This window comes from Choristoneura fumiferana, chromosome Z (assembly GCF_025370935.1).
Source record: "Choristoneura fumiferana chromosome Z, NRCan_CFum_1, whole genome shotgun sequence".
NCBI classification, from domain to species: domain Eukaryota; kingdom Metazoa; phylum Arthropoda; class Insecta; order Lepidoptera; family Tortricidae; genus Choristoneura; species Choristoneura fumiferana.
This window is the reverse complement of record NC_133472.1, coordinates 28,473,790-28,497,109: the sequence shown is the minus strand read 5'-3', so window position 1 is coordinate 28,497,109 and position 23,320 is coordinate 28,473,790. Positions and strand designations below refer to the sequence as shown.

Genomic DNA, 23,320 nt, shown 5'->3' with positions numbered 1-23,320 from the left:
GTTATATTCTCATTATATTCTCTTTGGATTGAACTTGAGTGAACTAATGTAATGTCGCAAGAAGACAGCTGTAAACAATACAAGAAATAATGGTAACTATTACCGTAAAACTATTTATTTTTATATCGAGCACAAACTTCATAAATTTTAACGTAATTTAGAATGTACAATCTGATATTAATGATTCTCCGTGGCTTGTCTATGTCAATTATGGCTTTGGGTTTATACTATAGTTCAGAATGTGAAGAACCACTCTCCAAATCCCGATTCATTTTTAACGGAACTTTCGGGAGCCACATAATTTTAACGTTTGGCCTTCTTCTCGAGGCAGGCTTCTTGTTACCTGGTGATAAGACCCTCTTGGTTATTATTCTTGTCACGGCCGTCACGCTAAACATTGCATGTGCAGGCATAGCATTTTGGATATTAGCTGATGACCAGATGAAAGTGGAATCAGAATTTATTCTTAATAAAGGTGTTGTGTCAATCTTCGGTGCTTTGGCATTCATCACAGATTTGACTCTTGTTTTAACTACCTGATACAGTGATGACGACGGAAGAAGATCACAACCATTATGGCATTACATAAGAACAGAGTGAAAAGGAACAAGTACATGGTCAGTATGGGGAAGACAAAAACTAAAAGAGATTCCTCCCCAGTCCCCTAGGAAAGTTTGTTTTACGAACCACGGCACGCCGTGACGCGTCTATTTTTAGTCAAGAAAATTGTAGCAAGTAGAATCATCAAAATAACATTTTATACACTTAAAAAATTACGCACTCACCAAAGATGTCAGTAGTCATTTGTTAACCGACTTAAAAAAAACAGCCAAGAGCGTGTCGTACACGCCCAAAATAGGGCTCCGTAGCCATTACGAAAAAATTAAGTAATATTATGTGCGTTATAACACAATTAAAACACTTACTACAGTCTTCAAATCTATTACCAGAAAAAGAGCGTATCTTCACGGCACTTACAACCTTTTGTTGAGAAGTGCAGTTTTTCAGCAATAACTCAAAAACAGTAGGTATATCCGATCATGTTGAAATCAAATTTTCGCTGAAAGTATTTATTAAGCGTTACTTTTCCATATTTTTTGGACAAACGGTTTACAAGATAGAGGGAGACACAATTTTTGCTACTTCGGGAGCGATTATTTCCGGAAATCTTCACTTAATCAAAAAGTTTTTGAGAAACCTTACTATGTGCCACACGTTGATGCGAGTGAAAAAAAAATTTTTCAATTGCTGTTACGTGTATGGACTGGAGTGCCCCCCTTCCCCCCCCCCCGTTTAAATATTTATTTTTGTAATTTAAGTACAAAACTAAATAGCGGTTTAATAAGGGTTTCGTTTTTGCCATTTTGGTTACGGAACCCTAAATAGGACTGTGCTATTAGATAGATAGTCCAGACGTGATCTAACTTGAAGTTAACAAGTAGCATACAAGTAGGTACTAGTAGGTAGATCAAAACTTAATAGCTGAGGGCCTACTCCGAAATTCGAACATCGAAGTTCGTATCGTACCATCCCTCTCATTCTCGTATTAAATAGTATAAGTAAGCGTCAGAGGAACGGAACGACACGAACTTCGATTTTCGAATTTTGTAGTAGCCCCGCTGTTGAATATATGCTGCATAAGTATTCTAAGGAACCTTACATCGCGCGTGGCCGCCGACCAGGTTTTTTTGAAAGAGTTATTTGTAACTTATATTTTTACAACAATCGCCGAAACCAAACTCTTTTAGACTTTTTATTGAAAATAAAAACCGGCCAACAGCGCATCGGACACGCCCAAGATAGGGTTCCGTAGCCGTTACGAAAAAATCAAGTAATATTTTTCGAAGGTTTTCGTATTGTGTATGGAACGGAATCTTCCAAGTTTAGGTATATTTTATACCTTAGGCTGCTATTATTTAGTCCTAAACTAGGACCTATAACTAATAATTCTCAAGCAATCTTAGCTGATATAATTTTCCTTATTTTGATATACTTACTACCATCTTTAATTTTTTCCAATTTTTCCACCCAACAGCTTAGATTTTAGGGGGGAGGGGGGCTTGATTTTAATTAAATTTGCATTTAAGTTCAATATTTCGTAAACAGATCACTGAATCAAAAAATCGTCTTGGCACCCCCCAAAGGATTTAAAAGACCGATAGAGAAAAAATATTACCCCCACTTTACGTCTATGGGAGGTACCATCAGCCAAATATATGGTCTACCACCCTAAAGCTGATAATCGTTTGCATGTCATTATACAATAATGCCAATAGACGTGTCTGTCAACTTGAAAGTTCGACTTTAGCGTCATATTCATTTGATAGGAACTTGTTTAAAAATTGGTAGACCACTTATTTGGCTGATGGTACCGAGGTACCCTAAAAAAAACTTTTTATTTTATTTTACCATTTTTCTGCGTGACAATATACCTATTCATGCCAAATTACAGCTTTCTACAGTCCATTCAAGATAACATTGAACTCTAGAAGGTCACAGAAGAAGGGGTTCTGAACATTTTTTGTGAAGTCGTAATGATGATGATGATTAATAAAATAAGTAATAAGATGAAGTCATAATTTTGTTTATTTTGTAAGTAGATGAATACTTAATGTAACTACATCTACTTACAAAACAACACAATATCAATACTTACGTAATTTGCTACATAATACTAATTCGATTTATATTTATACTTTTAATAACTGTGTTTCGTGGACTCATCCGGGACTTAGGTACACCGAAATTCGAAAATCGAAGTTCTTATCGTAGTGTCCCTCTCACTCTCGTATTAAATAGTATAAGTGTCAGAGGGACGGAACGACAAGAACTTCGATTTTCGATTGTAGCCCCGCTGTTTAAGGGGCTACCCGAGGTTTTCATCGATTTTTGACAAGTTTTGAATCGTATCTCCTACTTTTGCACTACAGATAGAATTATAAGTCAAACGGCTATCGGTTCTCCAATCTTTTATCTCCATTTTTGTCTACCGGATTTTGAAAAAAATGAATACTTAATTTTGTATGATTTTTTTAAACATTGCCTGAAAAAACACATTTCGTATCTCTATTGACGTGAAAGATCTAACATATACGAAGTCTACATATTTGGGTTAGTCTTTGACGTCTCTAAAAACTAACCAGTTTTTTTGGCCTAAAATTGTTCAACTTTGATGCCAAATATCTCGAAGACAATGATTTTTTAAGTGAATATAGGATACTATATTGCTTAAAACCATTCTTTTTAATATAATAAGCTACAAAAAACATTAGAAAACTAAGGAATTCAGATCGAAGGTCATTGGGGCATGGGATCCCCTTATAAATATTCGACTCGTAGTTCCAGCTAGGAAGTTCAAGCTTTTTTCTATTCCAAGTTCCATAAAATTTGGTGTGAAATGTTAACTATTTGTATATTTTATGATTAAAGGTCGTCACATTTAGATCCAAACTGGTGATTGAAAACTATAAATAGGTAATGTACCTAAGTACAGAATATTTCTTGAGTTAACAATATTATAAACGATTCGTTTCTTGCATAATGTTGTTTACCTCTGCCTCTTTAGGTATTTTATGGGAAGATATTTCTATTTTTAACAAAATGGGATGAGTTTATTATTGTTTTTAAATTATGATAGGTATAATAGCAAAGTGTTAATCTCACTAATCTACCTTTCTATCTTGTTTTTATCCCGGGAAATTGCATAGTTCCCGCAGGATAGCAATAAACGAATTCTACGTGAAAGGAGTCGCCGGCAACAGTTAGTTAATGTATAAATGAAAGTAATATTATGTCTTCGATATTTTAATTAAAATTAAGTTTAAATCGTACTCTAAAAAAATGCAATTTATTAAATGACTTACTGTCGTGCACGATAAAGCGTTCACTATATAAAGAGCCTATTTTCCTTCTGTCCTTTCCTATATTGAACACTGTAGTACGATACTAACGGTCTCTGAGCTTTTAGCCGTGGACAGACAGACAAACAGACAGACAGACGGACAGACATGGCGAAACTATAAGGGTTCGTAGTAGTTGACTACGGAACCCTAAAAAGGACGGGTTCCACTTCCACTTGGTGTTTTTTTGTGATAATATAGGATAAGTACAAACTTCTTAGATACTAAAGTCTGTTCAATATAGGAATGGACAGAAGGAAAATAGGCTCTTTATGATGCACGCTTTAGGAAGTCATTTAATAAATTGCATTTTTTTTATACGGTCTAAACTGAATTCTAATTAAAATATCGAAGACGTCACTATTAGTTTCAATTATTCATTAACTAACTGTTGCCCGCAACTCCGTCCACATAGAATTCGTTTATTGCTATCCAGCGGGACCTATGCAATTTTCCGGGATAAAAACTATTCTCTGCCCTTCCCCGGGACTTGTACTATCTGTATACCGAATTTCACCTAAATCGGTTCAGCGGTTAAGACGTGAAGATGTAGGTAACAAACAAACATACAGACTTACAAACTTTCGTAATTATAATTAATATTAGTGAGATTAACTTCGCTATTATTCATATAATAATTTTAAAACAATAAAAAAACTTTTTCTATTTTGTTAAAAACAGAAATGTCTTCCTATAAAATACCTAAAGAGGCAGAGGTAGAACATTCTGCAAGAAATGTAACGTTTATAATATTGTGAACTCAAGAAATATTCTGTACATTATTTGTAGTTTTGAATCGCCAGTTTGGATCAAAATGTGATGACCTTCCTATACGAATAGATATCTTTTCACAACTAAAGCACTGCATTAAATTTGATGAAATTTGGAATGGAAAAAAGCTTGAACTTAATAGCAGAAACTACGAGTAGAATATTTTTAATCAGGGAATGAGAGCGGATGAGTCCACGAAACACAGTTATTAAATTATGTTATAAATATAAATCGAATTAATATTATGTAGCAAATTACGTATTAACATTGTGTTATTTTGTAAGTACCTACACGTATCACGTATTTATCTACTTGCAAAGTAAGTAAAGAAATTTATGACTACGTCTTATTACTTCTTTTATTCATCATCATCATTCATCACGACTTCACAAAAAATATTTAGAACCGCTTCTTCTGTGACCTTCTAGAGTCCAGTGTTATCCTGAATGGACTATAACCTACTCTTATTTTTTACAGTTGTTTAAACTAGAGGAATTCATATATTTCAAGGATGATGAAAAATATTTTTTCTATCGCATCGAAATCTCGTCGGTAAGTGAAGATCGATAACATCTCTTGTAGATACATTAATATATTAAGAGTGAGGGAACAGGGAGGTAATTAAGTTAAAGGCAAGGGATATCAAATAACGTTTGGTGTTTAAATAGTTAGTAAATAGTTAAGTAGGTATACTTAGTCACGAACATACTAATAATAAAAAGCGGCAAGTGCGAGTCGGACTGTCGCACGAAGGGTTCATTATCTACTTAAAAGTATAGTAGGTCTATACCTACTATACTTTTAAGTAGAGAGTTTAGTGGCCCTATGGCCAGGCGGGAAAGGGGGGGGGAGCTACTACGAAGTACAAACATCGGGAGTTCATATCGTATCGTCCCCCTCACTCATATATTAAATAATATATAAGCGTCAGCGGGACGGCAAGATAGGTACAAAGTTCGAATAGTATTAGTAGGGCCTGGGAACGGAACACACTCGGGCGCAAACATTCGTACCTACGTTGTGCGAAATTAATGCAAATGAATGAAAAATGAGACAGCAAGGATTTTATTCAAAAAAATTGATTCAATTCATTTAGAAAAATATTTTTAGGCTGAATTTCTTGAGTCATGGATATTGATGAAGAATGGACTTTGGAATGGATCAAGTTTGTATTTTGGTATTTTGTCCTTTTCTTTGTTAACATTTTCAATATTGATCACATTTTCCTGCAAACTTGAATAATCTATAAACTTAGCTTTACATTTTTTTTTTACATTTTTTGCAATTCAATTTTGATTAGATTACATTGCTGCTTCCTAATTTCTAACTGATTTTTAGGGTTGCCAGAATAAATTTTACTTTACAATGCTATGCCACTGTCAAGACTCGCTGCTGGTCTTAAGGTAGATAAATACTTACTGGTACATATGCTAGTTACTATCACGAGAACATGCTACTATTGAGCAAATGCTACCTACTATCATATGTGTATCGGACACGTGCTATTATTAAGCATGTTGTTTAGTGGCATACTGGTACTTCAGGTACTAGCATGCTTATAATGCTTATTAGCATGCTACTTACGAGCATGTGTAAGGCGGCCTTTACTCTTACATTCGAACTTGCTCGGTTTTTTGGCCTCTGTTAGCAACAACTCTTATCAGTCAAAATTTATTTTACCAAATTATTTAGTAAATTTTCATCTGGTAACCCTCTATCCAGCCGAGTGAGTGAGTCGGACTCAGACTACGTCACGGTCACGTCACGTCTCACGTCACCTCACTCAGTCAGCAGGCCTACTATGAAACTCGAAACTCGAAAGTTCGTGTCGTGCGGTTCCTCTGACACTTATACTATACACGAGAGCGAGAGGGACGGTACGATACGAACTTCGACTTTCGTAGTAGCCCTGCGTCAGTTTACCAGTCGAGTCGAACCGAACGAACAGCAAAGCAAAGCAAGCCCATAATTACTGAACAAACCATGAAGTGCATATAAGATATTATAATTATCAATTTTATCATAGTGAAAAATGAGTTTACATAGAGCGAGGTAATATGACTTATTCTAGTGTAGATTATACTTTTGTTTACTTATATACCTGCTAATAATCAAGAGTCATGTTGTTAATGTTCTTGTTATCATAACTTTGTGGGGCGTACTTCTTACTGTACTCTCTTATATCTTATGTATTAACAACATAAAGCAAACTTATGAAGACACGAAGATTGTAATTTTTACTCCTTCGTGATCTTGGTACTCTCGAATCCTGAATTATTCAAAAAGATCTTAAAATTAATAATACAGGGAAAAGTAAAAAGGTTGGTTTAATATTGCTACTTATACCACTGCCTACTGAGAAACCTAGAGGTTTTATTCGTAGTGGCAATGATAACTAAATATATCATCCACTTGTCCCCCTACTTGTATAATTAGGTATATAGAGCAGGCGCCAAGGGAAGTTGCGTATACAAAATTAGGAGACCGCATTCTGTGAATAGTTTTGAACTCAGAAAAGCTTGCAAATTATGATTCTGAAGGTTGCCAGGAGATCCAGGGGTCATGTAAATGGACTGAAAAAATTGGTTGTGGAACATTTTAATAACTAATTTCGTGATAATATTAATTTTTATAAGCTTTTATACATATACTGAGTCAGTTGATAACTTTTATTTTTAATACTAACAAAAAGTATTTCATTAAAGATTTCATTTTTAATACAAGCTTTTTTGCTGACTGTACTTATTGTTGATTGTACTTTTATCGTCGTCTAAACTACATTTCCGTGACAAATTGAAGTCAATGCCATTAAACGTTGAAGAGTTCCGTCCTTCAGAGATGATCCTAGTTGGACCACCAGGATGTCACAATCCAATTATTGTATTAACATCAGATTTACATTAGTATGCCAAATTTCAAGTCAATCCGGCTACTGGAAGTGGGTCAAATTCAACTTGCAAAATTTGACCCACATATTGGTACATACAGACATACATTACAAGACATACATACATAGATACATTACAAGTTAATTGAAAGCTTGTAAAAATGGGATATTGTCAGGAATATAATTGTTAAAATGGTTTAAAAGCATTTTTTCAGTCCATTTACATGATGTCTTGATGTTCTGTTCAGGTATGAAAAAAAAAATGGACCACCGGCCCTCCTGCGAGGAGACATTCAGAATCATAATTTGGAAGCTTTTCTGAGTTCGAAACTATTCACAGAATGCGGTTCTCTAATTTTGCATACACAACTCCCTCCAGAACCCGCTCTAATATATGGACAGGGGATCCCAAACTTTTTACTACTGCGACTACAGATAGTAATTATTTTGAAACACCTTTACAAAAGAAAATAGATATGTGTAACTTTAGAGATAGGTATGACTTGGACAGACTATGGAGGTCCGCTCCATAAAAAAAATCAGGCTCCTGGAATACCAAGTACAATCAACTAAATACATCTAATTTCCAATGCAACGAGGGGAAAAGATTGATACAATATATGGTATCTTTGTGTTTGGCTGTATACTGAGGTCTAATAATAATTATAAACTAGATCAAAAGTGTCACACAATCAATATATATGTAGTTAGATGTGACTCATGTCATGCCACATTCATAAAATACATAAAGAAGTGAAACTAGCTGGTTAATGTACACATTATTTTTACAGGATTAAACATTTTGAGGAAATACTTGGCAATGAAATAATTGACATCAATTCTCTCCGCAAATTGGCATTTAATGGTAATCACCATTTTTATATTAACTTGATAATAATGTTGGTTTTTAATAAGTTAAATTGTTGCATTATTTAATTTTTGTCAGGAATCCCTGAAGACAAGGGCTTACGGTCACTCGTATGGAAGATATTATTGCACTACATTCCTCCAGAAAAGAATAATTGGGAATCAACTATTCTCACTAAACGACAACTTTACAACCAGTATATAAGTGAGTCTTTGAATGCAAATATCTTAACTTGTGGTTATTTCACCATAAAGTTACAGTAAAGATATTGATTTTTCTATTTTTACAGATGAGATCATTGTCTCTCCTGGTGGGCCCAGCGATCACCCTCTGAACATCAGTCCTGACAGCTCATGGAGTACTTACTTTAAAGACAATGAAGTTTTGTTACAAATTGATAAAGACGTGAGACGGTTGTGTCCTGATATCTCATTCTTTCAATCAGCAACAGAATTCCCATGCCCCGAGGTACTTGTAAGATGCATCGGAGGGTTTTTTTTTTCAGAAAAAATGTACCCATTTTGCCTTTATTGTCCTTAATTTTCCATACAGAATTTATTAGTCAGTTTTGTGATGGTCCATACAACATGTATGGTTAACTGAGTCACAAAACTGACAATTAAAAGTGGGACACTTTTTTATTGCTTAAATCGATAGTACTCTTGATTCTGAGTAGAAATAACCCAAAATTTGTTAGATTTTTAAAAAGTACAGGGTACACTTTTTTCTGACAATGCACATCGATAGCATTTTACCCAAAACTTTGCATGCGTAAACCTTTAGATCAGGCAGTTGAATAAAATCCCAGAATTTTCCTCAACTGTGATGGGTATTTGCAAAATTACATTACGGATTTTATTAAGTTGCCTACAAAACACCCACACCAAATTTCGTGTTTCTAATCCCAGTTGTTGAAATTTTGGAAATTTATTCCAATCCTGTGCGAATATTGGGATAAAAAGTAGCCTATGTGTTATTCCAGACGCCTAGCTATCTACATACTGAAGTTCATCCAAATCCAGCCATATTAGCGTGAAAGAGAAACAAAAAAAATCCCATGAAAATTGTCAAAAATTACAACATGATTTTCATTGATGCATGATTGCATTAAAATAACTGTACCAAATTTGTTTTGATTTCGAAAAAGTGGCCTGTCTTAATCAACATGTCTAGCTATCTACATACCCAATCCATCATACCCTTAAAGCGTTAAGTAATAACAAACACGAACTTTCACATTTATAATATTAGAATTTACTTGTATGTTTTGATACTATTGATACAGATCGTCAACAGCAATGGTGTGAAACGATTGCATAAGCGAGTTGAACAATCAATGCTCAAGTATTCTACTCTGGAACGACGGGGCTTGGGTGTTGCTAAGGTAGGTATCCATTTTTTTACGAACGTTAATATATGTTTTCAGATTAAATGTGTTTCATTGATAAACTTCAGATCTCTCAATCAAGGGAAAAGCGTGATAATCCCAAAGTTAACTTTTTGTAGGTGAAGGTGTTATATGTTACCTATCACAGATTTAGAAATTTATATATTTCTATTCAGTTTAATCCCAAGTATATATACATGAAATTAAACTGTATATGTATTATTTTTGATTTCCTTTAACTTTAAGGACACTTTCAACGGGACAAATGAAGTTGGTTTCTCCAAGACTTAACTGTTTAAAAGTGTAAAATGCTTTTAATTTAAGACGATTTTTAAATTATGTAACTATTGTTTTTTTATTCACACATATTTATTTGTCAAAAGATGATTTAAAAAAGTGTTTTTTTTAACGTCTGTTTATGATTCATTGACAGCTCATTCAGACAGAGTACAGTCAAGGGCAAAGACATACACGATCAAAGTTACAAAAATATGTATAGACGACTTTATGCACTTAACATTAAGGCTGTGTATACATATTTTTGCAACTTTGGTTGTGTCAATATCTTTGCCCTTGACTGTACAGTCGAGTTCATAAACTTCTGAGCAAACATTTGATCTAAAATATAAGTTCAGATATTTTTAAACAAATTTTTGCTCCGAAGTTTACGAACGTGTCTGTACATAAGCCTATAAATTGTCAAATATCCTATTATGTTATTCGTACCTAAGTTCTAGGTTTGATAATTGTGGCTTGCTTCCTTCCAGTTGAGCAACGAGATCCGTCGTTCGGACAGCCAGCCGCACGGGGATTACGCGCCACTGCGCGAGGGCTGCGAGGCGCACTGGGAGGTAGTGGAACGGCTCCTGTTCCTCTACGCCAAGCTGAATCCGGGCCAGGGCTACGTGCAGGGCATGAACGAGATCATAGGACCCATTTACCACACCTTCGCGACTGACCCCAACTCGGAATATAGACGTGAGTACCTTTCCATATACGAGTAGCACGGAGTACGGATGGCCGTTGGGGCCGAAAAGTTCTTGAATGGAGACCGGGTGGGGGGAAGCGCAGCGTGGGACGTCCGCCAACGAAATGGACGGATGACCTGATTAAAGCCGCGGGTTCACGGTAGATGCAAGCCGCTTCCAACCGATGCAAATAGATGTTTTTGGGGGAGGCCTATGGCCAACAGTCGACGTCCTACGGCTGAGATGATGACAAAGACCTTTCAATAGCTGATGGATGCCGTAATAACTCTATTCCCAGTCAGTAGCGGACTAATAGTGGAGCGGAAGGGCCGACGTGCCCCAGGCATCCAGTCCTCCAAATGTGCACGAGTTCTCTTGATCAAGTCAAGAACGAGGCTAAAAATATGCTTAGGTCAACTTCTAAGACTGGGAGGGCCTCATTGAGCTTTGCCGCCCCGGGTTCCGAACTGGCTCAGTCCGCCAATGTTCCCAGTTTCCATCCATCCATAGTTTTTTGTTCAGAAACTTTTTCATAGTCAAAGTATTTTAGTATTTATTTATTTATTTAGTTTTACTTTAGTTTGTTTTAGTGGTCAATATTTTATTTTATTTTTTGATAAAAAATAGGTCCCTACACGTTTCTTGTAATGTATTCTACTCGGCAATGATAGATAATCTTTTTGAGATAATGAGGGTTTTTGACAGGCGGAATATCGCTAGATGGCGTTAGTATCGTGAGGTCCGTTTGACGTTTCAGTCTTGTTTGCAATGCAATTGGCTCATTTAGTCACCTATTTAACCTCTTCACCGCCACAAAACAAACGAAGTGACGTACGGTCAGCATTAAAACTAGCTGCATACTTTTGTACAGTCACCGGCACCAATATCTGACACAACAAGCGTGCATAAATATCTGATACGACCTATTTCTAGGGCCGGAAGGACGTGTCAGGTATTTTTGCACGCTCCGCTGTGGCAGAAATTAATGATGCTGGTGACTGTACCTTATCGTTTTGCAGTAACATACTGAACACCATACAAATTTGACAAATGTGTTAAAACGACAAAGTAAAAAAGTGATCCGCTACTTTTGATGCTGACTGTACTCTGTACGCCACCGAAAAACCAGCGACAAACCAACTTGATTTTTAACTCCAGCGCAGGATTAATTTCGAGTTGAATGTTGGTGGCGTGTGAGGCATTCCATTGGCTGTCCCGACTGGACGACTCTGGCGGTGAAGAGATTAACCAATCACGAGCGCCGCGCAAATGTCAAAGTTGTCAAACGGACCTTACGATACTAGCGTCAACTGACCACAATAGCCCTCATTCATAGAAGACAATGCAATAGTACATTGTGTCTTAAGGGCGGTAAATAAGGAATTACGAACGAGTGTCTATTAGAAGCCCGAAGTCGAAGAAGTTCGTAATTCTAGTACCGCCCGTGCGACATACAATGTTTTTCATCACATTTGCAAGTAAAATTTTATATTTGTAAAAGAAAAAATATAATTCTTCCAAATATTGGCGATACCTTAGGCTGTGCTCTTGGCAACGTCGCCCTCCCCCTCCCTCGGCATGCGCCGCAACGTGCGTGTGCATGTGGTGGTCCATGTAGTCCTGCAGCAAGAGCGCGCGCAGCGCTATCAGTACGGGCACTGACTCATTTACCGACCTTGGGCTTCATGGCAAGAAAATTTGTACGCGCAATGACTCATTTACCGACCGCGGGTTTCATGACAAGCACATTAAGGTCGAGGGTTTTATTTGGGGGGTTGCAACTAAGGTAGCCTGCATGTTACGACACTGTTTACGAGAAAGTGTGATGAAAAATAATTTTAAAAGAATCCTTTGCATGGTGACCTACTTGCAGAATAATTTAAATTTTAAATGTAGCAACTATCTGCGTCCTCGCCTCGTACAAAGGCGACTATGAATGTATTTTAAGGGCTGCTTGTTAGGGTCGTATACCCACAGGCACACATTGGAGAAAACATTGAGTTAGATGTAGAGAAAGCATTAACGCATTCACTGCCACCTGACTTACACAGGTGCCACCGACGCACATGTGCGTTCAAAATGTATGAATAATTATTACAGCCGCACTGGGCGATGTTCCGAAAACGCATATATGCGTCGGTGGCAGTGAATGCGATAAGATTGTCATGTATTAAATAATAACGTCAAAAATTTTGACTATTGCACGTTGCAGGTGTACTGTAGATGCCGTTGTGCTGTAGTGTAGTTTGCACTTTACAATAATGTACGTCGTGTTCGTGTTTCAGAACATGCCGAAGCGGACTGCTTTTTTTGTTTTACGAATTTAATGTCTGAAATTCGTGATTTCTTCATTCGCACCCTGGACGAAACCGAGAGCGGCATCAACTATATGATGACCAGGCTATGCGATTGTGTGAAAAAGAATGGCCCTCAGGTTTGGCAGCGGATGGAAGTACAGGAACTTCGACCCCAATATTATAGTTTTAGGTGAGTTTCTAATTTAAATCATATAGCCATAGCCATATTCATAAATATGACGTATAATTAACGACAGATGCATCTGCTTCGCAAAACGTTCTAAAATAATCGAAACTAGCCTTAACACACGGCTACGCTCACATGAACCATAAAGGTCAAGGGTTGAATTGAAATTCCGGAATTTTGCCAAGTCCCATGGGAAACATGGGTCCCTTTAATGTTGTAGTAGAACACGTGCCATATTTCATTTCTACACTTTCTTGCGATTTAATAATAAGCGCTGCGAAGAATTCGTTCATCACTATCCCATGTGATGTGAACTATGTAATTTTTCGGAATAAAACTATCCTTTATCCTTCCCAGGCTGTTAAACCATCTCCATACCAAATTGCATTTGAATCTGTTAAGCGGTTTGGAGTGACTTGGCTACTCTGATAAACTGGATAATATACACCTATGTGTTATTTATTTATTAGTTGGGTCGAGAAGTGATATTCATTTCACTGCATCGACATTAAAGTACCCATATGCTTCATAGGTTCATAAAATTTTTATGCCACTAAAGTTTACACTTGTTTCAGGTGGATCACGTTGTTGCTCTCACAGGAATTTTCCTTGCCGGACGTGGAGAGGATATGGGATTCTCTATTTGCGGATTCAATGAGATTTGATTTTCTAATTCACATTTGCTGTGCAATGATATTGTAAGTAGTAAATTATTCACTATTTAAATTATACTTTTTCTTAATTTTATGCATGCAAACTTGTTATGCAAGTATCTTAACTTACTCATTCCCCATTATTGTTGCAGATTAGTGGAAGAAAATTTGCTCAATAGTGACTTCGCATCCAACGTCAAACTCCTGCAAAATTTCCCGCCAATGGACGTGTCTCTTATACTTAACAAGGCTGTAGAAATATCCAGAAGATAATATTAAACAAAATCATTTTCTGGCTCTCTACACTAATCTTAAATATTTTATACGTAACTTTATATCGTCAATCGATTTAGAATGTAAGTTTGGATTGGAGTTATTTTAAAGCATTAAACTTTGTGTGTAAGTCATAATCACAAAATTATATCCGTACAAAACTACGATGTGGCATACCGAGCGCGCCGCAAGAAGTGGTATAATTTTGATGAGCTATTCCAAGTTTTTCCATTGTACAGGAAAAGCCGATTCCAGAAAATACTATCTAACTTAACTAAAATATCCTTTTAAATTTTGAGGAAAGTATAAAAAAAAATGGATAATAACGTAGAGATAGGTATTCCTAGTGGAAGTTACCTTACTTACCACCTAAGTTGGAAGTGGTAAGTGGCAATTGCACCTACTTTTATGCATCTCATAGGCTGTTGCCTAGGCTGCAATAATGTATTTCTATCTGGTATCTGCCATAGTGATTGATAACATTTTTATTAACCTTTTTTGTCTTGTTGGGGTTGCTTTTAAAGCTCTCAAAATATATGTTTAGATTTTGCAACTCTTAATATATATGAGATTAGTCTTAAATCGTATTTTTTTCGTAATATCTCTACACTGACAATATAATGATGTAAAATAAATAGTTTACTTAATGTATACGGAATAAACATTCTTTCAGTGTAATTTCTGTAATTATTTTTTACTTCACCCTTTCTGAAGAAATATTTCTGATGAAGAGTAACACCCTTGGGGTTTTTAGTGGGTACACCGCCCCATTCAGAGGCGAGAATCACACATACCCTCCGTGGGCCGGTAGCATCCTTAAAGGATTTTCCTCAGGCCAAAAAAAGGGTTCCATTCCATAGCTGTTACTAAGAAATCAAATAATATTTTTCTACGGATTTCGTATTTTGTATTATAACTCCTCAACGGTTCCTACTGAATTTCAAAGTCGATTCCTCGGATTAACCGTTGAGGAGTTCCGTCCTGCGGACATTTCCTGGCCAAACCACCAGAATGTCACCACCAGAATATTTTATTGTCACCAGATTTAAATAAGTATGCCAAATTTGAAGTCAATCTGACTATTGGAAGTGCGTTAAATTCAACTTGCAAGATTGGACCCGTACATACATACATTCATACACACTTGCAAGTTAAATAAAAGCTTGTAAAATGTATTTCCTTTCACTTATGATCCACACAATCCAAAATAACAACGAAAAAAAAAGGAGAATTTATAACATACTTTACAGAGATTTTGACCAGGTTCGATTCCCGGTTATGTATGAGTTAAATAAAAAAAATGAATGCCATTTTTATTAAATCTAAAATCGAACCATGGTTCCTAAGAACAGATTTCGCCATCTCTCATAGTTTCTGATTTCTCCCTACTGGCCCATTTGGTTTGATCATCCTGTATATCCGTGCAAAATTACAGCTTTCTAGCATTGATAGTCTCTAAGCAAAGCCGCGGACGGATAGACAGACATTGCGACACTATACCATCATTTGTCATTTTGGCTACGGGACCCAAAAAATACTCACGAAGCCAATATTTAACTTGCATAATAAATAACTTTAAATAACCATCAAAACTTGCAACAAGCTCTCATTTAAATATTTAATATAAATAAATTACACACAAATTAGTTGATTTGTACATATTCATCGATCGATAATAATACAATAATATACAGAAAGTATTTCATACAAATATAATGTCATTTTGATTTATTTTTACATACATAGCTATTACACTAATTATAGAGGAAACAATATGATACTTTACATTTATGTAGCAAGTGTCGTCGATGGGGAAAATATAGTTTTATTTACCATGTTGAAGTGGGAATATCGTAATATAATTTCATGACGCTTACTTGTTGGACCTAATAAATTACAGTGCTTTTACACGTTGAATAAAAACTATTTAGTTATGTACTAATTTACAGTGAAAGTAAGTAAGTAACTGTATCGGAATAATAGTTTATACATAGGTAAATTTATAATAATGATAACCCTCATTTAACAAAATATCGGGATGAGAGCTAAGAGTCGTGGGTTACTAACACGCACGCGATGATGAATAGAATCGAATAGAATTTTTAGTGACAAGAATATTTTCAAAGATAGTTTATAATATCAGCACCATATTTGGTAAATCTTGTATTAAATTAATTTTAAAGCTCCATCCTTTAGCTCCCATTGGTTACTTACAATAAATATGAGATTATAAAATTAACTTTGTGCCCAAATAAACACTTAATAACTGTAGGTAGTATTGATATGGTAAATAAAATATAATCCCCTTTCGGGACCACGGAGGATATCTAAAAAGTCAAATCAGTACACAAATTTAGTAAAAGATCATTTAATCGTACTGAATAATTGTAGCAACATGCAAACATCCTGTTGACATTGAATAATTCTAGAAGTAGGTAGTACCCTAACGGCACTAGTGTATGTGATGAGATGACAAATTACCTAGGTAATATTTTATACATGTAATGATTAGCGTAGAGTTGTCAATTGAAATATTGCAAACATGACCAACTTCTAACGCATGCAAGTGCCGATCGAATGATAACTGGAAACTTTATTGGCCACTTATAGCATAGTTTAGGTCGATTCGTAGGTACATTTAAAATGTAATACTGTGGCGGTCGCAACACGACACGACGACCGCTTTAAGTGCAAAGGGAAAGCAAATTTTACGAGCGATCAACTATGACCAAAAATTGACGACTTGCAACTATTACAACAGTAGCCGCTTACAGTTACTTATTTTTCTAAAAGAGCCTAGTATTAGTCATATTTCAAAGTTCACACTAACTGTTCGAAAACAAGAATAAGATTTGCAGTGCTGATTGACTCCGCGTAATACGGCGAAGTGAACGTTCACGGGTTGCTAAAATAAATACAAACAATTCAACATTATTTTGTGATTTAAAGACTGGTACGTTGTCGCTCACGGAGTCAATAACCACTTGTACTAACCATTTATATCACAGCATAATCGACCAAGAAATTCTCTTAACACCGGTTCAATCTCACTGTTCAAAACAAAAAAATATTTTCATTCTCAAGTCAATGTGACATCAGCCTTATTGTTTTGTTTTTTTCTAATGTAGAAATTGTCATAAAAACGGTAAAGTAACTTGGTCGACTATACAATGATTATATCAATGTCTGTCTCTACCACTCGCAACAAAAATTCGCCGCCTACAAAATATTATAAATCCTAATTCAAAAAAATCATCGTCATACTTACATTCACTATCCAACTTTGCAATTTCCTACCTACTTTACGAATGTTTGTAGCTCTACACTGAATCCATATCAATGGTTACTCTTTGAGTTTAAGATTTAAGAGATGACTGCTGTTATGACATTTAAATCAATTTCCTCTAGAGAAATCAATGGTCATAACGCCCACTGTTTTTTTTAGCAGTTTATTAGCGGAGCTGCAATAATAGTTCAAAGTCCAAGTGGAAAAAATACAAATATACTTCATCAATCGACAGCAAATTACTTTAGAAACTTTTACTAGAAAAGTCGATAAAAATAATAATACTCGACATATTTTATTACCATACACAATAACTTAATTTACAACAAGATTGCGCCAGTAGTATTCTTGATACTGATATAATTAAAACATTGATATTGAGACCAAAACCAAAAACTGCTTTAATTTTATTTTATCAAGCCAACCGTTAATAGTTAAATGTGTCCGATCAATCAAGCGACAAATCAATTAACTAAGTGGAGCGTGTGACACAAATGCACTGGGCGACATTCCGCCTGACGCGCGCATTGTGAGCATTATTGCCACTCCTTCCGATACACTATACTGAACTGTCGCATTTCGTACAGTTAAGTATTAAAAGTTGATGCAGCTTAGCTTATTTCGCTCTGACTGCTGCCCTTACGAGACGTGAAATATTCAACAGTAAATTGGTGATGATTTTGCAAAACGTATAATAATGTTACCGATTTACTATTAGTGATCTCAATGCCACAGCATTTTGTAGGATTTTAAGACCGATTCGACAAAAGTACAAAACTAGTTTTCTTTTAATGAATAATCGAACATAAGTATAACACTCTCTTCACACACCGCCGATATTAGTTTGTCAAATTTTTAAATTATGTTGTAACGTTGGGAAACATAATAATACCTATTCAATTTAAACGTAGTCAGTTTTACGAAACTTGGACATACATTTTACATAATCACAATAAAAATCAAACTTAAGTTACTACAACTTATAAGAACTTATTAAATAATCCATCTTTCATGAATTACAAATCCGATGCAATTACTAAGTTTGAATTACGACAATATTAATGTAAATTACCATTGCTTGTAATATATTAAAATGTCCTCAAACATGATCTTTCTTGCTTTTAATTCTACTTACGAACACCAAGAAAAAGTCAACGTATGCCGTAGTCACTGTTCGTTTTGAATCTAGAATAAAACTATTTATAAGGTTCGTAGTTCTTCGATTTCTATAGTTTATCTCAAACAGGTAAAAATCTAGCTCTTGTCGCATCATTGTAAAAAGCGATTACGTATACAAAAACTACTGGACGCAAGCGTAAATTATTTTAGAAGGATACATCAATATTGTAACAACAGTAATAACATTTATTGATAAATTTACATTTATCATTCAGACCATAAATATGTCAAAATATCTCTGTTGAACGAGTGGTCGCTTTACAATAATAGCTCACTCGCTGCGTCTCCGCACCCGCAATTCTAAGCTTTTATTGTAAAACTACCAACGGCAGTCGCTCGCATGTACATAAGTAGGAATCCAATAATAAGGAAAAATCTGTACTTTTCGTAATACTTCTTTTAAATAAACATATAAAAAATATACATTAAAATAAGTCTAAATATTATTTAACACATTCAACTCCAAAGTAACACTTCTAAAATAAATTATGTGTTCCAAAATTTGACATCTTAGGGCGATTCGCAAATTACGTCACACATTTAGAGAGGGCTGGGGGTTGCTTGGTGATTTGTGACACACGAACAAAATCTGATCTAGATATCTGTGATGTCGTGTCAGTTTATTTATACGGACAAAATAGACATAGATGGCATCACACATTTATCTGTCACATAAAATTTATCAATCAGTCTTTAAACCGACCCTAAAAGTCCCAAAGTTAGCGTGACGTAATTTATCGATTGCCACTCAACAAAATAATATTTCTATATGTTACATGAAAAGATCGGCCTGTAAATTTAATTTATTAACATATCTAATCATATAATTTAACAATTTGACGTCTCGCTTGACTGATTTTATTTCTGTTTCTGCCACTTAAGGTAACGTGCGATCTGATGATAAGATACTCGTAGTAACAATTCTGAGATTCCATCCACTTAATCCGAAAAATGTTTTTCACGTCAAGGATTGCTCTAAGCAACCCGCCACGAGGGATATTCCCAGTTGTACCCTCTAAGATAATACAACAAGTAGTTCAAGTGAGAATATTCCGGTCACACTAACAACTGACGGGCGGGCCGCGAGACTGCTGGCTGCCAATGCAACCCTGCGACGGATCCGACAACAATAAGCGATCGTCAAGCTCGACCCGAGATTGGACGATCTTGTCCGAGTGTACACATATCAGAGCGTTTCATACTATACGTTTCATACAAGAACTGATGAAACTTTTTTTTACGCTCAGTCACTTTTAAAACTTATTTTACAGTGAGACTTGCTAAATTAAATAAATACTTTACTTTGTACCTTATTTTGATAAAAACATTTGACAATTAAAAATGCAATCGAAACGGGTTCTAGTATTAAAAAAATTAACAGCATTGGACTGACATAAAAGTGATTAAAACTCGTACTGCAATAGCAATATCACAAATAAAATTTGACATTCGGAAAACCGAAAGTGATGATAAAATTAACCTAATTTCATTAAAAATATTGAAACCCTTCGCGAACAAGGTTAACATCGAGTTGTGTAAAAATGAAATAGCACCGAGTAAACACCAAAATCGGGATGAATGACGGCATGAAGTTACAAAAGCTTAGCGTATTACCGGTGTGGTGTGGGGCGAGGTCGGGCGGGCGTTACTGCACGACGCAGCACTTGCACTTGGGCTTCTTCTTGATGGTAACGTGCTCGGGCTGCTGCGGCTGCGGCGGCGGCGAGCGCTGCACCTCCACGGCGCCCGCGCCGCCGCCGCCGCCCGCGCGCGCCTCGGCGACGCCGTTCTTGGTGCCGTTCATGCCCTTCGGAGTGCTCTGCTGCACCGGACTCGATACCTTCATCAAGGGTGAGGGAGACGCGTTAGCCTGCAAGTCATACGTAACGGGTTACAATTTCGTTCAGTCAATATCCATATCAGAGTTAATTTGTTTAAAATGTAATATTTATATCCTATTTGAAACAAAGCAATAGAGCCACAACAAAAGTGTAATCTGTGATAGTATCGTTGTTTACAGGGTAAAACTAGTCGTAATATGACCGTCGATAATCGTATCGTAACTCGTACTGTCTTGACTGACATGGTCCTATCGCCTATACACAACAATACAACACAGGATTGTTGAGGCACTTTTCATTATTCTTAATTTGGCTGTGTAATGCTAATCAGGTTTAATGACAATATTTGTGACATCCTGTATAATAGGTAGTGTCACAAGAGTTGAAGTGAATGATTACATACACAGCTACAACATGTCGTGTAATGACAGCAGGATTTTGCATAAACCTCATATTACTAGCGTAAATAGACCAACAGTGGTGCGAGTGAAGAAACCGATCCTTACGGCATAAGCTATGTGTGTAAAAGAGATAAAATAAAAATGACAGCGTGACCCGTTTTGAATCAGTTAGCCTCCTTTAGCCTCCTGTCAAAATTTTCGTCGTATTTGTTTTGTGTATTTTTTCTGCAATCCTTTCGATTTTTTGCATAAAACGGAACGATTCCAGAATGGTGTTGTGTTCTGTGTTGAGTTGTGATATAAACTACTGCAGTCACCCAAATAAATATGCATTTCACAGGTAAATATGATTGTACAAGTACCATTTTCATAACTCATCATTTAATTTGATGTATTCTTAAATTTACTTATTACGAGTAATATGCTAATATGAAGCGGTAAACAGTCTATTTCATAAATATGGCTTGATTTCTAATAATTATGTGTTAAATGAAAATATACTGTATCCGTGAACTTGAGCACTAACCGCGTAGAGTTTGAATATTTTTTATCGATACCTATATGGATATTCTTCCAATAAAGTTTTGTACCAAAACTTGTAGCTGCTTTTCTCCGATTAAAAAAATTGAGAAAATAAAAGTAAAACTTAACTTAACTTATTGAGAATTTAATGATTTTAAGTAAATAAAATAATAACTATTTCTTTACAAAAAAAAATTCAGTGTTTTGTTTTTAGGGTTCCGTACCCAAATGGTGCCAAACGGGACCCTATTACTAAGCCTCCTCCCTCTGTCTGTCTGTCTGTGCGTCAATCGCAGAGCTGTATCTTTGGAACCGCAAATAGGTATACTTGAAACTTTCACAGAGTAGGTAGGTATTAGAGTGGCCACCATAACAAAAAATATTTAAAAAACTTCCAGTTTTCCTGTCAATCCAGTGATCAAAGATAAGTGGATCAGAAATCAGAATTTTGAATCGAATAGGGTGGGAGTCTCACAAGAAACCTGTGGTGTATAGTAAGTGTGTTGTATAGTAAGCTATATTTACACTCTCGACATACGAATATAGGTACCTAACTGTCTTGTGTAAAGTTAACGACGAGTGACATGAGTGGGAGTGACAGATATTTTCTGGCATTTATTTTTATTTTAGCTATGTTTATGAAGTTTCTAGTACCTACTTTACTGCAACAGCCCTTAAGATTTACCTGTACTGTGTACCTTACCTATATTTTATGCCGATACCGGATATACGGGGATATCTACCTGGGATACGGTACCGATGGTTATCGACAACTCATATTTAACAGTGAGGGCAACTCTAAAACCCACACAGACATTTACAAATTTACACTGACAGGCTCATATCTCACTTTCGGTCACGCTGTCAAGCAAGGTCTGTTCGTCTAAACATTTAGTTTATGGTATTTTGACATTTAAGGGCTGTTTCACCATCCATTGATTAGTGTTAACTGATGGTTAAATGTGATGCCATCTCTATTTGTTTTGTTCGAATAGACGGAGACGGCGTCACATTTAACCGTCAGTTAACACTAATCAATAGATGGTGAAACAGCCCCTTATTCATTTATTCTTCTTTTGTGCAATCAGTTCTTTTTTTAGTTGTGTTTAGCGTGTGTACTTCAACTCTCGTAGCACACCTATACGAGTATGAAGTAGTATAGATCTCCGCTAAATTATGAATGAGGCAACTGGCTTTACATTTTCGTTGTGTGAGTGTACAGTGCGACTTACGCTGACGTTGTTAGCGTGGTCCTTTTCGTCTTCCTCGCAGACGGCCAACTGCGGCGTAGCCGTGGGCGTGGGCGTGATGGGCTTCCCGCCCTTGATCAGCGAGACGATCTCGTCGGCCTCGCGCGATAGGTCGCCGTCGGGGCGGAACGGGTTGTCCCAACCGCTCTCCGTGCTAAAACACAAATATTAAGTGTTTAGGGTGTACAGATACACTAAGGGACGGTCTTCAACGAGCTAAATCGCTTGGCTATGTCGGTGACCCTCGTTCTTCTACGAAATTACGAATAGCATAGTTCATAGAAATTTTATTTTGATTATATCCTCCCAGTATCACCGCGACTTTTCGCGTCTCCTGCAAAAAGCACACAATTTCTTTGTTTTCAATGGTTCTGCAAATATCACGGTACTCACTTCACTATTAATACGTTTGAATGATATCAATAGTACGAGTACATGTTTACCGCGCAATGAGGCGCGTGCGTTGAATGAAACTAGGCCTATTATTTTGTTGACACAAAATTTAGACCGTATTTTGTTACTCTAGCTTGAAAAAATAAGTACGCGAATATTCCAGAGTAGGTACAACGAAGAAGTCAAAAGTAACGCAATTTAAAACATCTAATACCTTTAAACGAGCAATATATATATATATATATATATCGGGAATCT

The 23,320-nt window shown here is 36.0% G+C and overlaps 2 protein-coding genes across 4 annotated transcripts in view; one reads left to right on the top strand and one right to left on the bottom strand.

The window, feature by feature from the left end:
* The first annotated feature begins 35 nt into the window (after nucleotides 1-35).
* On the top strand, nucleotides 36-14,860 carry LOC141433446 (TBC1 domain family member 13). Of its 2 annotated transcripts, XM_074095496.1 has the most exons (10): nucleotides 36-92; nucleotides 5,148-5,222; nucleotides 8,349-8,422; nucleotides 8,504-8,629; nucleotides 8,715-8,893; nucleotides 9,711-9,809; nucleotides 10,580-10,790; nucleotides 13,066-13,267; nucleotides 13,840-13,962; nucleotides 14,070-14,860. In XM_074095496.1, exons 2-10 carry the CDS (start codon nucleotides 5,182-5,184, stop codon nucleotides 14,188-14,190), a joined length of 1,176 nt encoding a protein of 391 aa, XP_073951597.1. In that variant the 5' UTR covers nucleotides 36-92; nucleotides 5,148-5,181; the 3' UTR covers nucleotides 14,191-14,860. The 2 variants fall into 2 exon arrangements, with proteins under 2 accessions (XP_073951597.1, XP_073951606.1); XM_074095505.1 differs by lacking the exons at nucleotides 36-92; nucleotides 5,148-5,222 and adding an exon at nucleotides 6,500-6,722.
* Nucleotides 14,861-16,542: 1,682 nt separating this feature from the next.
* The window catches only part of LOC141433436 (uncharacterized), a 35,825-nt gene continuing 29,047 nt past the window's right edge, over nucleotides 16,543-23,320 (bottom strand). For both annotated transcript variants that reach the window (XM_074095476.1, XM_074095484.1), the window contains exons 6-7: nucleotides 22,652-22,823; nucleotides 16,543-20,525 (exon numbers count right to left, since the gene is read on the bottom strand). In XM_074095476.1, coding sequence (XP_073951577.1) covers nucleotides 20,301-20,525; nucleotides 22,652-22,823 — 397 coding nt within the window. In that variant the 3' untranslated portion in view covers nucleotides 16,543-20,300. The remainder of the gene's footprint in view (nucleotides 20,526-22,651; nucleotides 22,824-23,320) is intronic.